Source organism: Euleptes europaea, chromosome 1 (genome assembly GCF_029931775.1).
Source record: "Euleptes europaea isolate rEulEur1 chromosome 1, rEulEur1.hap1, whole genome shotgun sequence".
NCBI classification, from domain to species: domain Eukaryota; kingdom Metazoa; phylum Chordata; class Lepidosauria; order Squamata; family Sphaerodactylidae; genus Euleptes; species Euleptes europaea.
In genome coordinates this window covers 19,524,929-19,541,658 of record NC_079312.1, presented here as the reverse complement: position 1 = coordinate 19,541,658, position 16,730 = coordinate 19,524,929, and the positions used below count along the sequence as shown (strand labels likewise).

The following is a 16,730-nucleotide window of genomic DNA, read 5'->3' as shown; positions in this document are numbered from 1 at the left end:
CTCCGAACTCTCTCAGCCCCACCTACCTCACAATGTGTCTGTTGTGGGGAGAGGAAGGGAAGGAGACTGTAAGCAGGTTTGATTCTCCTTAAATGGTAGAAAAAGATCAGCATATAAAAACCAACTTTTCTTCTTCTCCTTCTTCTAAGGAGGGGCCATGGCTCAGCGGCAGAGCATCTGTTTCATATGCAGAAAAGTCCTGGGTTCAATAACCCAGCATTTCAGGTTTTTTTATTATAGCAGGTAACGAAAAGGACTCTTTTGCAGACCCCGGAGAGCCATTGCCAAAGGGAGACTGACCTTGACAAACCAATAATCTGGGTCAGCATTAGACAGCTTCATGTGCTTTATAAAGAACTGGTAGAATCTACCTCAGGTACCGCCATAGCCACATGTTGTCACATCCTGAGATTTCACCAGGCCTTCACGCAACTTTTCAGACCTAAAGGTGGCACCTTAAGGGCTAGAAACGTGAAGTCTGTTAAAAATAAAAGCTTATTGAAAACTTGTTCCTGCACTTCAGCAACACCATCTGTACTTGCGCAATGCAATTATAACATACTCACAGCCGTATAAATGGGATGGTCTTTCTGGCAGGCCAGGGCTGGGTCAAAATACTTTGGTACCTTCCAGCCTTAGGCTTTTCTTTCCACAAAGAAAACAGAGGCCCAAAAACCAGCACACAGGAGCGCCCACGCCTCTTCCACAGCACCCTTGACTTTCCAGTCTGACCAGTGAAACCCAGTTTAACCATCAGCTTAATTTTTTTTACACGCCTCACTTAGTGAGCTAGTACCTGCAAGTACCTGCAACCTGCTTACCCTACCTAGTGCCTGCTAGCACCCGCAACCTGCTAAGATTCTGAGTCACGCAGGGCAGGGAAAGATACATTACAACCCATCCCAGCCTCTAAATAGGAGCAGTTTTTTTTCCACATAATCCTCTCATCTGGGTCAACAGTCAAAGCATAAATCTTCATAAGTAACTACACAAGATTTCTGCTGGGATAATTGCTAACATTCAACAGACACAAATAAAAGCCAGTTCCCAATATTCTGCCCCACTATCCCTGTCACGGTTTAGAATGACTAAGCAACAACACCTAGGATAAAATTGCAGAGACCCGGGGCTTAATGTTTACGTTTGGTCCACACATGTAGGGGAATAAGGTGGTTCAACAGATTGTATCACTTTAGACTGAAGGGGAGGGAATCTCATTTTGGAATGGCTCCCCTGTATTAAGATCTCCCTGCAATGAGAAAACCAAGCAAAGGGAGGCGGTACTGCCTTCCTCCATGACATGCTATTTTTATATGTGTGTTAAGTGCCGTCAAGTCATGGCGACCCTATGAATCAATGTCCTCCAAAGTGTCCTATCCTTAACAGCCTTGCTTAGATCTTGCAAATTGAGGGCTGTGGCTTCCTTTACAGAGTCAATCCATCTCTTGTTGAGTCTTCCTCTTTTCCTGCTGCCCTCAACTTTTCCTAGCATTTTTATATTAAAAAAAAATTCAGCGGTAGAATCCCCTGCCTGCCATCTGAAACGGTGCAGTCCATTCTGCCATTCCGTTTCTCCTGCACATGCGAACTCTGCCTTTGGATTCGGAAGAGCAGGTTTAGCCCTTCCTCAATGATGCTAGGGTTGCCAACCTCCCGGTATTAGCTGGAGATCTCCTGCTATTATCGGTACAACTGATCTCCAGCCGATAGAGATCAGTTCACCTGGAGAAAATGGCCGCTTTGGCAATTGGACTCTATGGCATTGAAGTTCCTCCCCTCCCCAAACCCCGCCCTCCTCTGGCTCCGCCCCAAAAACCTCCCGCCAGTGGTGACGAGGGATCTGGCAACCCTAAATGATGCCCTTCAAAACATCCCTTCATTTTCACCTACCCAAGTGCATGGCTGCTGTTCATTCCTATGGGGAAACGAGTCACACTACACTTGTAGGGTTGCCAACCTCCAGGTGGTGGCTGGAGATCTCCCCCTATTACAACTGATCTCCAGGCGAAGGAAATGTTCCCCTGGAGAAAATGGCTGCTTTGGCAGTTGGAGTCTATGGCACTGAAGACCTTCCCCTCTCCAAATCCTGCCCTCCTCAGGCTCCGCCCCCAAAATCTCCAGGTATTTCCCAACCCAGAGCTGGCAACCCTATACTCTTGGCAGATGGGTGGAGCCAGGGGAACACCGGAGAAGGAGATAGATGAAGTCATGTTCTGGGATGTTGAGCCGGCTTGCTGAGGAGGGTGGGCTACAAATTTGAAAATATAAATACATGCCTGGGAATACAGGGCCACTGAGAATTGGGGGGGGGGGGTACAAAATTGGAGGCCTCCAGCACTCTCCAAGAATTTCCCAGCCCAGAGCTGGCAACTTTAGGCAGAGGGAATCTAGGCCTGTGGTATCTATGGTGGCTCATGGCAAAAAATATTTCTAGTGCGATAGGACAGCTGAGAAACAAGGGATGCTGTAAAAAGCAATGTGGTGTAGTTGTGAGAGTGCCTGATTAGGATCTGGGAGACCCAGGTTTGAATCCCCACTCTGCCACGGAAGCTTGCTGGGTGACCTTGGTCTGGTCATACACTCTTACAACAACCCTGCAGGGAAGGTTAGGGTAACAATAAATGGAACAGAAGAGGATGTAAGCTGTTTTGGGTCCCCATTGGGGAGAAAAGTGAAATAGGGTTGCCAGCTCAGGGTTTGGAAATTCCTGGAGATCTGGGGCTAGAGCCTTGGGGAGGGGAGGGTTTGGGGAGGGATCTCAGCAGGGTACGGTGCCATAGAGTCCACCCTCCAAGTCATCTGTTTTCTCCAGGGGAACTGATCTGTCACCTCTGGGTTGGCGAAAAATGAAGTAAATAAAGTAAAAGTAACGGGCCATGAGCTGAAGTGTTCCTTCCTGCCTGTGAGATTTCACCACCAGTGATAATCACAGAATCATAGAGTTGGGAGGGACCACCAGGGTCACCTAGTCCATCCCCTTGCACAATGCAGGAAATTCGCCGCTACCTCCCCCCCCACACCCCCAGTGACCCCTACTCCATGCCCAGAAGATGGCCAAGATGCCCTCCCTCTCATCATCTGCCTAAGGTCATAGAGTCAGCATTGCTGATAATATACAGAAAAGAAGAGTTGGTCTTTATACCCCACTTTTCTCCACCTTAACGAATCTCAAAGTGGCTTACAATCGCCTTCCCTTCCCCTCCCCATAACAGACACCTTGTGAGGTAGGTGGGGCTGAGAGAGTTCAGAGAGATCTGTGACTGGCCCAAGGCTACCCAGCAGGCTTCATCTGAAGGAGAGGGGAATCAAACCCAGCACTCCAGATTAGAGTCTGCTGCTTTTAACCATTACACCACTCTGGCTCTCTAAAGAAAGGGGCTTGTATTATGGCAGCAGTAGGATATGTAATTGTGGCACAGGTTGGCTGCTGTTAAGGTCATACAGACTTCAGATATTGCTTCACCACCTAACATTCTCACTTTGAACTTACGAGAAATCATGAAATTAAAGTCCCTTTGACACATCTGGATTCAAAAACAGACTTCTTAACTTACTGCCAAGAAGAAGCAACTCTAATAACGGATTCCGTTGCCTTTGTTTCCTGGACAGGTTGTAGTCAGATTAAAATGTGTGCTCCGGAGCTTATTCCTGGTACTCACCCATTAGTACATCATAGGAAATGCTAGGCTGGCAAAGTGGGCCCGTTAGCCAAGCCTCAGAGTCAGGAAGTTGCCTTAAGGAGTGAAATCATTGCCTACCCTGTTATTTAAGGTTATGAGTGTTCAAGGCAATGTTAAAATAAAAAACATGAATATAGAATGCAAATTGGACGAATGCCAATAACCAAAGTTAATGCCAATGAATTCTTCCATCTGCATACGTTACCGTACCAGGACAGCAAAAAGAAAAAAGAAAAAAAACCTTAGGAGCAATATATCATTTTGGTTCAGCAAACATTAAAAAATACCAAAAAAAAAGCCTTCAAAACCATCACAGCTTCTGTCTAGAAGAACCCCTAAAGGTCTTCTGTGCTCATAAAAGATCAGTGGGCCATCCAAGAGAGACAGGTTTTTAAAAATCACACCAGAAGGCCAAAAGAGAAGGGGAAAATCCATGCTTCCAATGGGAAGGAGTCCCATAACTTGGAGCCACCGCTTAGAAGCCTCTGCCACAAGTACCCTCCAACCTTACCACTGACAAAGCAGGCTTCTTGCAGAAGGGTACCACTGGCAGATCTCAAACCCCAAGCAGCTATATATGGGTGAACACGGTTGTTGAGGTACTTTGGATCCAAATCACTTAGGGCTTTAGTGCCCCCTAAATACAAACCAGAAGCCCCTGCAGTTGGTAACATACTGATATCTACTACACTGCCTAGCACAATCCTGCTTGCACAGCTAATCTGGATATTCTTCACCAACTTCTGCAATTGAAACAGAATGGTTTCCAAATGGCAAAGGTGTCAGACAAGGATGTATTTTATCTCCCTATCTATTCAATCTATATGCACAACATATAATAAGGAAAGCTGAATTAGATTTAGATGAACACGGAGTGAAAATTAGTGGAAGGAACATTAGCAATCTGAGATATGCTGATGACACCACATTACTGGCAGAAAACAGTGAAGTGTTGAAATGACTATGGAGGAAGGTTAAAGCAGAAAGTGCCAACGCAGGATTACTGCTGAACACCAAGTAGACAAAATGACTGTCGCGGTTCGGGCCGTTAAGTGCCTACACTCTTAGAATGTACCATTTACTAAGAAATGGAGTTATCTTATTCAGCGAGACACCACTAGACCGGAATCAACTGTTCCTAGAAACTTGTTATTGCTTCTAGGACATCTCTTGAATACGCCAGTAAATTTATAATAATGGACAAGAGTAGAAGTATATATAAAAAACACATTTATTTACAATATACAATATATGCTTTTCGGTTGCAAAAGCCTTAAAATATCATATAAGGATAGACATCATTAGTCTTAAACATGTTTATGTAGCAAGTAATCATTCACATTCTCTATGCCTCCATAAAGGAGTATCTTAGTCAGAATATACTCATAAAGTATCCTTAGTGCAATGCACCTTCATTCAGAATATAAGGTTACAGAAATCCTGTCAAAATATGGTTAATTCTTTAGAGAAAGATTTGGTTAGAAACATCCTAACTTAAATCATTCAAAACATCATAACATTTCTGTACAGCAGACACACTATACCTTGCTGTGTCATCTGTGTATGTGCATTGTGCATATCTCACAGAGTACAGAGAATCTCCTTTCCCTTCTCTGGTCTCTTGCTCTGAGGAGGTTCAGAAGTCCCTCTGTTAAGTAGAGGACGTTCTGACACAATCTCAGAGGTCTAGCTATTATCCCTGTGTTCAGGATGCTTCTTAGCATTGGTAAGCCAAATAGGCTTAGTTTGTAAGAATCCATAAATCTGATGGACTCTCAGTGTTCCAATACATGGAAAGATCTCTGCACTTAGATTTCCATTCAAAGAATAGGAATTCTAAGGGTCTCTATCCTCTTCTAGGAATAGAGCAGTCTCACAAGAAGACTGTAAGTAAGATATGTTGAAATATCCAGATCTTGATATTTCAAGATATCTGAGAACTTCTGTCCACGCAAGGATCAGAGTTTCAATGTTTTACATCTCAAGCCTTTTGAGATGGAGGTACTACGCCAGACAGCTGCAGTCTGCCAGCCATAGGACTCTAAAATGCAAGCTGGACTGTGGCTGGTATTTATACTATTTCTAGACCCATTAAGAGTGAAGATTATTCCTTTCCCCTCAGGAACTTTTCTTCCTTAGCCCTTGAAAGGATAATTTTATTCCCTTTCGTATCCAAAACCAGGAGCTTTGGTGGTTTCTTTTCCTGTCTTCTGATATCTTATTGCCCAAATATGGACATCCTTTCCTTTCAGTCCTCTGTGCCTAAAGTATAAATCCTTATTTCTGAGTTTCATGATCAAGTTACATATTTAATTTCTATACCATCCTCTTCGTTAGGACTATACGCATTAAATGAGACTACTTAGAAACCTGTAGCACAACGTTTAACTATATAACTCATGAAACATAATTTTAGCTGACATTGTCACTTTACAAACTGTTTTGTTTACATAAGTTTAGCAGGTTTATATTCTGCCGCTTTCTCTGCTGCATTCTCTGCTGCAAGATTACAGTAGAGCAAGGAAGCATATTATCCTTATGTTGAGAGAATTATTTTTAAGCACACTTCCAACTATTAATGCACTCTTAGTAGATTAAGATTCTGACATCTGGCAGCTAAGGCTTTTACGCTGCCCCTTCAAGGGCAAGCCAGAGTAACTTTAGTAGTTAGCTTTGATTAGAGCTAACCTTGAACTAGCCTGTCAGCATGACACAGAGTTGCCTGTCAGCATGACACAGACTTTCATTATACATTACACAAACCTCTGTATGTGTATGTGTGTTTAAGTTTTATATGGAATTAATTCTGCACATGTTCATAAGATACCATGATCATGTCAGAGACTGCTACACCCTCTCCTATGAACATTTGCAGCATTTATTCCCGCAAAATATTCAACATGTCACAGAAATACAAAAACACAACTTAGGTACTTTCATTAAGTTGTAGAGTCTTTCAATTTTCTTGGATCTGTCATTCCAATTTTTTGAATCCTCCATTTCTTATCTGTTCTCACTCCGAGGCTTAAGGGAGAGAGAGACCCTTAGTTAAAGGGTCCAAGACAGTAAAAGAACTTAATTTTGTATAAAGCTTCTCTGCATATTCTAGAGAAGTACTGATACCAAGTATTGAATACAGCAGTATTCTACCTCATTTTATACATTTAAGAATATGAGATGGGAATCCATGAGCATAACATGCCTCATGAATCCCCCCCATGCTCATGGAATACCATAGAATCAATCACCAAAAGTAAGTAGTAGTGAGAAACAGTATCACTATTACATATCAATACAAATCAAACTGTAATACAGCAGAGCCATTACATGTAGGCTATTACAAAATATTACAAAATAACAATGAAGTACAATGAAGGAGATGCCGTTACATAAGTCTTCATGCCATAATATAATGTCTTCTTGAATCAGTTGTCTTCAAACATTTGCATCTGCAAATCCATAGTTCTTCCTACCTTAGTGGAGGAAAGTATTTAAAAACAATCTGTTAATCATAATTCCAAAGCATTTAACAGTAGCTTTACTTTTCAAACCAGTGTTAAAGCTTAACTAAGCTCATAATTGCAACTGCAATCATACAGTCCTTTAGTGTTACTTCTCTGAAAACACCAAGACCAGGGTCATATAGCCCATATAATTTACAAGAACTTTGACCATGAAAATCCTTGACAATATATAGTTCAAGCAGTCTATGCTTGATACATACAAATTGTGGCATATATGCATTCCTTTTAGCAATGGTTATAATTGCATTGGAAACCTCAGTTTCATAAAAGCTTATTCAGTGAACGAGAAAGAGTAGAGAGTTACACATATCTTATCTGGAGCTGTTGGCTCTGAGCCCAGACACAGCTCTCTTCATTTTTTCTAAAGTCAAGCTTCGGCACAGGAAAAAAGTGGTCGTTTTAAAATGTACTGTAAATGATAGAACGCTCGTTCATTCTCAAAAAAGGTTAATCTCATGTAGATCGAGATGAGCCCTCAAGTTATGTATGATTTCGTAGGGTTGCTTTAAACCCATTCCAGAATTGGTCTTTTTGGCTTTTGGTTTAAAAGCATGGCCAAACGTTTGTCTCAAACAAATTGGAGTTGCAAGGTTAACATTGCAACATCTACAAAAATATGTTCTGGGTTCTTCCCTTCAGATTGACATCCAAAGTGCCAGAAACCATGTTTCCTGGTCATCTCATTGTGAGAACCCACAATTAAATTGGAGCAGAGTGTACTGCTATATGGGCCCATATCTTTCAACATGAGTTTTAATGCAGAATTAGCTAATTCTAAGAGATCATTAAAATCATTTAACACAAACTCTTACATGTCACTGTCACTGTGTGTCAGTTGTGTCATTATGTAATCTTGCATTCTATGACACAAGTAAACATGACATCCTTACAGTTATAGTTCAATTCTGTATAATACTAATACATTCTGAATTGTAACAAACATGAATAGTATATTTATAATATACTCACACACCCATAAATCTTAAGACCTGCTCACTGCGGAGACCAGAAACTTGTGTCTCCCTTAGTGGGCAGCACTCATTATGGGTGAACAATTTATGTTTGTAAAATATAAATGTGAGAAGCTTTCACATTCTTAACATACAAGTATAGGCAATACCTCACATTACATTGTATAGTTATTACATTGAATTAGGCATATAATCAATTATGCCATACATTCCCTGTGGGAAACATATCATTTTTACCTCCAATTACCTGGTGCCACGAAATACTCTAGGAAATATTCTTGTTTACACCCTTGGCGTAATCTTTTTGTATTCAGCTTTCAAAACTCTAGACCATATTATTTCCATCTCTGGATACATATCTTCTTTGAAGCACTTTACTTGCTTGTAGTCATATTTTGCTGAACTGTGAGCTTTTCTCAGCCATGTTAGCCAGCATATGAACATTAGTATATAGAAATCTATACAGTCTTGTTTGACTATTTCTTCTTATCACCAGAGCTTCTTTGGAGTATAAACCTACAACTTTGTTGTGGTTTTCTATGATCTTCCACTTCAAGTTTATCTTCAGGAAGAATAAGATTACAGTTTCTTTCTTTCTGTATCAGTATGTAAAAAATATTATTTCTCATTCTGGTCATCATAATACAATTCTTCTTGTTGTGCTGTTTAGTCTTGGATAATCATCCGCAATGAACTCTTTTGTGGGCCATTCACGAAGTTTTTTTTTTTCCAAGAGAAATAACACAAAAAAGAGTCTCAATGTCCCGTTTACGTAGCTACATATCTTGGACTTCCTAAACTGAAGTCCCTCTCCTTAGGACAGAATGAGGTTAAAGCTTCCAGCTTCTCTTGTATATGGAGCTTCCATAATACAGACTCACTGATCTTTAATTCTTTTTCCAATGGCATTGGAATATACTGTAATATACTGAAGCATAATTATTTCTTGCTTCTTTATCATAAAGCATTTATGCTAGTCTTGCATTTTCTTCTTGGATGCAAAGTATATAAAAAAGTTCACTGTACCTTTATCAAGGCTGTCTTCAATCCTTTGTTGAATGACAAATATGGTTAATATGGTTGTTTCTTCCATATTTCTTCTGACATGAATATTGATTCATCACATTTATGGTATCATCAGTTCCTCCAGCCCATATAAGTTTGCATTTTAGACAGTCTCTGAGGAGTTTGCCTCAAACTCATAAAGGTCTATCATGAGAGTCCTTATTTCAAAAGGTCCTCTATGCAGGGGTTTTGACTTGCTGCAATCCGATGTATATTGTACTGGGTGATATCCCAAAACATCAATTGCTCACAAGCTGAGAAGTATTCTTGCTTCTGAGTATATAAATGGGTTGGATGGATAAACAGTTGTTTTCACGCATAACATATATCACATCATTTTTCAGACATCAATACCTGCTTCTGATGGTTAGTATGGATAACCAGTGTCAAGTCACCAAGCAGGGGTAGGTTCCAGATCAGAGTTAGTCACTTATTCTGGGGGGTGACTTTTCCTGCCAATTCAATCAGAGACTCATCAGGTTAGTCCCTGTATATTCTCTTCTTCAGCTGCACATCTTATGTAGCAGATGGATTCCAATACAGTTCAGATACAGTAGGCCTTAGACATCTGCCCGTTGTTTATAGCTGTGGAGTAAATACAGTTTTACTTACTTCTTTAACAATGATCCCTTTGGGCTGTGTTCCATCATATTATGTTCCACTATGTGGTTTTCACAACTCTTCAAAATATTCTCTTCAGATCATTGTTCAATTATTTTCTTCAAACATATATGGTCCTTTATTCTCAGATGACCTCAGGGTGGTGATGGCATTTCACCAAATTCTTCTTTCACATCTGCTGGAAAGTAAGATCTAAAACACTTGTACTTTCTGAAAAGTATAACATATACTTATATAAAATATCTTCATGTTTCTGAACATTATCATTGGTCTGAGTAACATCAGCTGAACCTTATCCAAATTCCTAGACACCAAGATTCCTTTTACTCTATTTGGAGATAAAAACGAAATATTTTTACAATGAATCATTGTATATTTTCTTTCAATCATATTTTTAATGCATGATATTTACTTAGTAATTACACATTGGGGAACAAATAGGAGTTCAATCATACTACATGTCATTCTGTCCTTTTTTCGCTCCACTTACCCATTACTTAGGGTGTGACAAACGCTCCTGTATTGATGATCATAATTGCCCAGGTTTCAGTTTGTCTATCCAGCAGACAACTATTTGTCCTTAGTACAATAATCTCATAATAGCATAATGAGGAACAGAAAAGTGAGTAGCAGACATCCCTTCAACCACCTGAACACTCGTGGGTTAAGAACCAAGTAAAGAAACATACATTCCATTTCATTAATATTCATTTGTATTCATCATGTCTTACATTCTCTTATATAAGTACATGTTTCAGAAATTCCAGATATTTTCTAATCTGGCATATAGCATTGTATGTGTACCTTAGTACTTCAATTCAACATATCAATGCATTTAAAACCTTATGTACCTTAGTACAACCATCAATACATCTTAATGTATCTTAATATATCTGACTGCATATCATACAGTTATCACATAGAGTTGCTTACTTGCTCAGCCACCTGTAGGCTGTTATTGAAAAGGCTAGTACAGTATAGTAGCCTTCATTTCTCTATAAGTACTTAGAGAAATGCCCATTGGTTTAGTTGTGCCCTGGCTCAATGTACAGTATACAAAGGGCAGTAGATTGCAAAGTAATGTTACCTTTACCTTCACCTTATGAAGTCAGTCAATTCCTGACTGTGGTATTGTCATTGTAGTCACTTCTACAAGCTTTGCAAATATATAGAGCCAAAATCTCCTAAGCCATGCTTTAGGATCCTGCAGGAATAAATACCAATGGTTTAAATTGTGTGTTTGCAAAACACTCTGAATTCGAACCCACGTCTGGATTCAAACCCTTCGCTCTGTCCTGCCGCGGTCGCCAACTGTCGCGGTTCGGGCCGTTAAGTGCCTACACTCTTAGAATGTACCATTTACTAAGAAATGGAGTTATCTTATTCAGCGAGACACCACTAGACCGGAATCAACTGTTCCTAGAAACTTGTTATTGCTTCTAGGACATCTCTTGAATACGCCAGTAAATTTATAATAATGGACAAGAGTAGAAGTATATATAAAAAACACATTTATTTACAATATACAATATATGCTTTTCGGTTGCAAAAGCCTTAAAATATCATATAAGGATAGACATCATTAGTCTTAAACATGTTTATGTAGCAAGTAATCATTCACATTCTCTATGCCTCCATAAAGGAGTATCTTAGTCAGAATATACTCATAAAGTATCCTTAGTGCAATGCACCTTCATTCAGAATATAAGGTTACAGAAATCCTGTCAAAATATGGTTAATTCTTTAGAGAAAGATTTGGTTAGAAACATCCTAACTTAAATCATTCAAAACATCATAACATTTCTGTACAGCAGACACACTATACCTTGCTGTGTCATCTGTGTATGTGCATTGTGCATATCTCACAGAGTACAGAGAATCTCCTTTCCCTTCTCTGGTCTCTTGCTCTGAGGAGGTTCAGAAGTCCCTCTGTTAAGTAGAGGACGTTCTGACACAATCTCAGAGGTCTAGCTATTATCCCTGTGTTCAGGATGCTTCTTAGCATTGGTAAGCCAAATAGGCTTAGTTTGTAAGAATCCATAAATCTGATGGACTCTCAGTGTTCCAATACATGGAAAGATCTCTGCACTTAGATTTCCATTCAAAGAATAGGAATTCTAAGGGTCTCTATCCTCTTCTAGGAATAGAGCAGTCTCACAAGAAGACTGTAAGTAAGATATGTTGAAATATCCAGATCTTGATATTTCAAGATATCTGAGAACTTCTGTCCACGCAAGGATCAGAGTTTCAATGTTTTACATCTCAAGCCTTTTGAGATGGAGGTACTACGCCAGACAGCTGCAGTCTGCCAGCCATAGGACTCTAAAATGCAAGCTGGACTGTGGCTGGTATTTATACTATTTCTAGACCCATTAAGAGTGAAGATTATTCCTTTCCCCTCAGGAACTTTTCTTCCTTAGCCCTTGAAAGGATAATTTTATTCCCTTTCGTATCCAAAACCAGGAGCTTTGGTGGTTTCTTTTCCTGTCTTCTGATATCTTATTGCCCAAATATGGACATCCTTTCCTTTCAGTCCTCTGTGCCTAAAGTATAAATCCTTATTTCTGAGTTTCATGATCAAGTTACATATTTAATTTCTATACCATCCTCTTCGTTAGGACTATACGCATTAAATGAGACTACTTAGAAACCTGTAGCACAACGTTTAACTATATAACTCATGAAACATAATTTTAGCTGACATTGTCACTTTACAAACTGTTTTGTTTACATAAGTTTAGCAGGTTTATATTCTGCCGCTTTCTCTGCTGCATTCTCTGCTGCAAGATTACAGTAGAGCAAGGAAGCATATTATCCTTATGTTGAGAGAATTATTTTTAAGCACACTTCCAACTATTAATGCACTCTTAGTAGATTAAGATTCTGACATCTGGCAGCTAAGGCTTTTACGCTGCCCCTTCAAGGGCAAGCCAGAGTAACTTTAGTAGTTAGCTTTGATTAGAGCTAACCTTGAACTAGCCTGTCAGCATGACACAGAGTTGCCTGTCAGCATGACACAGACTTTCATTATACATTACACAAACCTCTGTATGTGTATGTGTGTTTAAGTTTTATATGGAATTAATTCTGCACATGTTCATAAGATACCATGATCATGTCAGAGACTGCTACATGACTACTGAAGAATTACACAACTTTAAAGTTGACAGTGAAGAAAATGAAATTGTTCAAGATTTTCATCATCAACCTTGGCTCCATCATCAACCAAAAAGGAAACTGCAACCAAGAAATCAGAAAGAGATTGAGACTGGGAAGGGCAGCCATGAAGAAGCTAGAAAAGATTCTTAAGGATGAGTTGCTGGCAACCAAGATCAAGGTAATTCGTGCCATAGTATTCCTATTACTATGTACAGGTATGGAAGTTGGACAATTAAGAAAGCTGATGGAAAGAATGTTGATTCCTTTGAAATGTGGTGTTGGAGAAGAGTTTTACAGATACCATGGGCCACCAAAGAAGACAAATTAGTAGGTTCTAGATCAAATCAAGCCTGAACTCTCCCTAGAAGCTAAAATGACTAAACTGAGGCTATTATACTTTGGTCACATTACGAGAAGACAAGAGTCACTGGAAAAGACAATAAGACTAGGAAAAGTGGAAGGCAACAGGAAAAGAAGACCCAACATGAGATGGATTGACTCTATTGACTCCACGGCCCTCCGTTTCCAAGACCTGAACAAGACTGTTAACAATAGAATGTTTTGGAGGACATTGATTCATAGGGTCCCCAGGAGTTGGAAGCGACTTCACACACACACACACACACACACACACACACACACACACACGGAGGAGATCAAAGTCTGGAATGTAACCTCCATATGCAAAGGCTGCGTATGTCAGAATGCTACTGACTTGGGGTTCATAGTGGGGCAGCTACACCCTTTGTGCAAAGTTTGTTGGTTTCTCAAAAATATCTTGTTGGCCATGGTAGAAAATAGAATGCTGAACAGATGGGTGCCAAGGTCATAGTTTGCCTAGGGCACCCAAAAACCTTGAGCCAACCCTGGATGGGTCACCACCCCAGGAAAATTTGGACTTGTGGGTCATCATGTCAAAAAGGCTGGGAACCCCCGCCTTAAAGGAAGGGTGGAATAAAAATTAGAAACAGATATCCTGTGCCAGAAGGTAAGTGTGCAGCAATGTGAGTCCCACTTACAATTGGTTTGAGCACCCTGAAGCTCCACCCCTAAGTGGAAGGTGATTGGCACAAACAACTGACAAGCAGAACATGAGGTCCTGCCAAGGAATTTGACCTCATCCTGTTTTCTATCTATGGGATGAAGATTTAGAAACAAAAGGGGTGTGCTTCACACATGGGTCAGACATTCCCTTCGCAGAACCTATTTCGAAGTACAGAAAGATGGAAAGGAGGGTATGCCCCAAGCTGTTCATACTCCGGTTGCCTTCACACACTTCTGACGTTAGTTTGAATGATATTCATTTGCTGCGAGAGGCACTCAGGAAGAACGCAGCCCTAACAAAGTCAAAGGTGCTGTGGAACACAGGCAGGATGCTGCTGCTGCAGTTGTCTTGTTTGGGGGCTTCCTAGAGGCGCCTGGTTGGCCACTGTGGACAGACTGCTGGACTTGATAGGCCTTGGTCTCATCCAGTATGGCCTTTCTTATGTTCATTTTCCATTGTTCTAACTCTTCAGGCCTTTCTGTTAATCCGCCACAGCATTCCTCACCGCCTCCCACACCCACAGCCACCCCAGGTTTCGTACCTCATTGATAAAGTCCAAAAGGTCTCCAAAGTCAGAAGGGCTGTCAAAGAGGCCATGAATGACGATGACAGGCTTGTAGGAAGCGGTCAGCGTGAACAAGAGGAGGACGACCAGGGCGCAGAACGGAGCCAGCAGTCTGATGTCGCCTCGGTGCTGCCACATGATCCCTCCAGCTGGGAAAGAGAGAAGGATTAATGTTACCTCCCAGTTTGGTCTCTTCTCCCTGCCTACACCCTTTCCCAATCTTCCTACCTGCGAACTACAACCTGTGTGCCTTCTGTCAAAGGCAGATCATGTCAAACCCAGAGATTCTGCCTGTAACTTTGACAGTTCTGAGGGCCTAACTACGAAATATATTGTTCACAGACCTCTAGAGCAGATGTTCACTGGGAGTTCCAAGCAGGGACTTATTTCCCAGGCATATGGGGTTAGCCCTATGTAAATTTAAAAAGGTAAAGGTCCCCTGTGCAAGCACCGGGTCATTTCTGACCCATGGGGTGACGTCACATCTCGACGTTTCCTAGGCAAACTTTGTTTGCGGGGTGGTTTGCCATTGCCTTCCCCAGTCATCTTCCCTTTACCCCCAGAAAGCTGGGTACTCATTTGACCGACTTCGGAAGGATGGAAGGCTGAGTCAACCTTGAGCCGGCTACCTGAAACCAACTTCCGTCAGGATCAAACTCAGGTTGTGAGCAGAGCTTGGACTGCAGTACCGCACCTTACCACTCTGCGCCACTCTAGGGGCCCTTTAAAGGGCACTGACCCTTTTCTTAACTTGAAACAGCCCTGGGAAACTGCTATTTGTCACCCTGGGGAAACTTATTTGTACACAATGGAGCAAATAGCAGCTCTCCAGGTTAGGAAAACAGGCTGTATTGTGGGGGAGGGGCTTTCCCTTGGTTCTGATCCAATTCAGGCCCCTGCACTCCTGGGAATTATATTTCAGCAAAGAACTCCCAGCACACAGTTGGCTGGCAGGTAGGGTTGCCAGATCTGGGTTGGGAAATTCCTGGAGATTTTGGAGGTGATGCCTGGGGAGGGCAGGGTTTGGGGAGGGGGATCTGTGGGGCATAATACCTTGGAGTCCACTTTCCAAAGCAGCTTTTTTTCCCCAGGGGTACTAATCCCTGCAAACTGGAGACCACTTGTAATTCCAGGAGATCTCCAGCCACCACCTGGAGACTGGAAATCAAACTGCAGAACTAGTGCCAAAATACGGAGGTAACACAGAAAAAAAACGGCACTTATGGCACAAAAGCAACAAACTACAGGGAGTTTAACCATGAATTTCAATATAATTTAACCACTTATATGCAAATACAGAGCAAGAGAACAATGTCCATCTCAAGACGATAGAAATAATAAAGTCCAAGAATGCCAAAAATAAGATAGGTTTCCAGTATTGGGTCCTATTTCACATCAGCTTTTTCAATTCTGGCAATCCAGCGACGATCAATCAAATTCAATTCCACAGAACATACGTTCTATAAAATACATACATGCATATTCATAAGAACAGAACGTGATATACAGGGGCATAATATTATAAATACAAATAAATAAGTAAATGCATACCTACCCAGGACATTGGCATATAGCCACCTAATGCAAGTGGATGGCAAATCTACGTCATCTGCTGGGGGACGGGAGTCCTCCCAAATTTAAAGTAAAACACACTAATTAGAAACAGCTGTAACATATCCAGAGTGTAGTGCTCCAAATAGTAACCTGATACAGTTCCAATTAACACAGTAAGTATCAACATTGGACTGTATAAAAATAGCAAAAAGATGTAAAGCAATAGAAAATTACAAGTGTGTAAATTGCAACACACCGGTACAAGCCATAAGACTATAAACAACAAGAAACTGCAGCAATGCTACAACATACAAGTCATTGCCTAATTAAAGCCTAAAACAAGGCTCAAATATTGAAGCTATGATAATTAAGAAAAAATAGCGAGGAGACAAAAAGTCAGAGAAAGGTACTCCTAAAAAGTGGGTGTTCATAGGAAACTGGACAATTCAAAACTAGTATTTAAACCGTTAGGAGCCAACATATCAAATAAAAATATGAATCTAGCCTCCTGTTGGGCCAGAATACGGTCCACATTTTGAATTTGGT

The 16,730-nt window shown here is 40.9% G+C and overlaps 1 protein-coding gene across 1 annotated transcript in view; it reads right to left on the bottom strand.

Moving 5' to 3' along the window:
• Positions 1 to 16,730, bottom strand: part of PPT2 (palmitoyl-protein thioesterase 2) — a 65,060-nt gene that overhangs the window by 14,459 nt on the left and 33,871 nt on the right. Inside the window, exon 2 of the mRNA XM_056862742.1 lies at positions 14,607 to 14,779. Coding sequence (XP_056718720.1) covers positions 14,607 to 14,768 — 162 coding nt within the window. The 5' untranslated portion in view covers positions 14,769 to 14,779. The remainder of the gene's footprint in view (positions 1 to 14,606; positions 14,780 to 16,730) is intronic.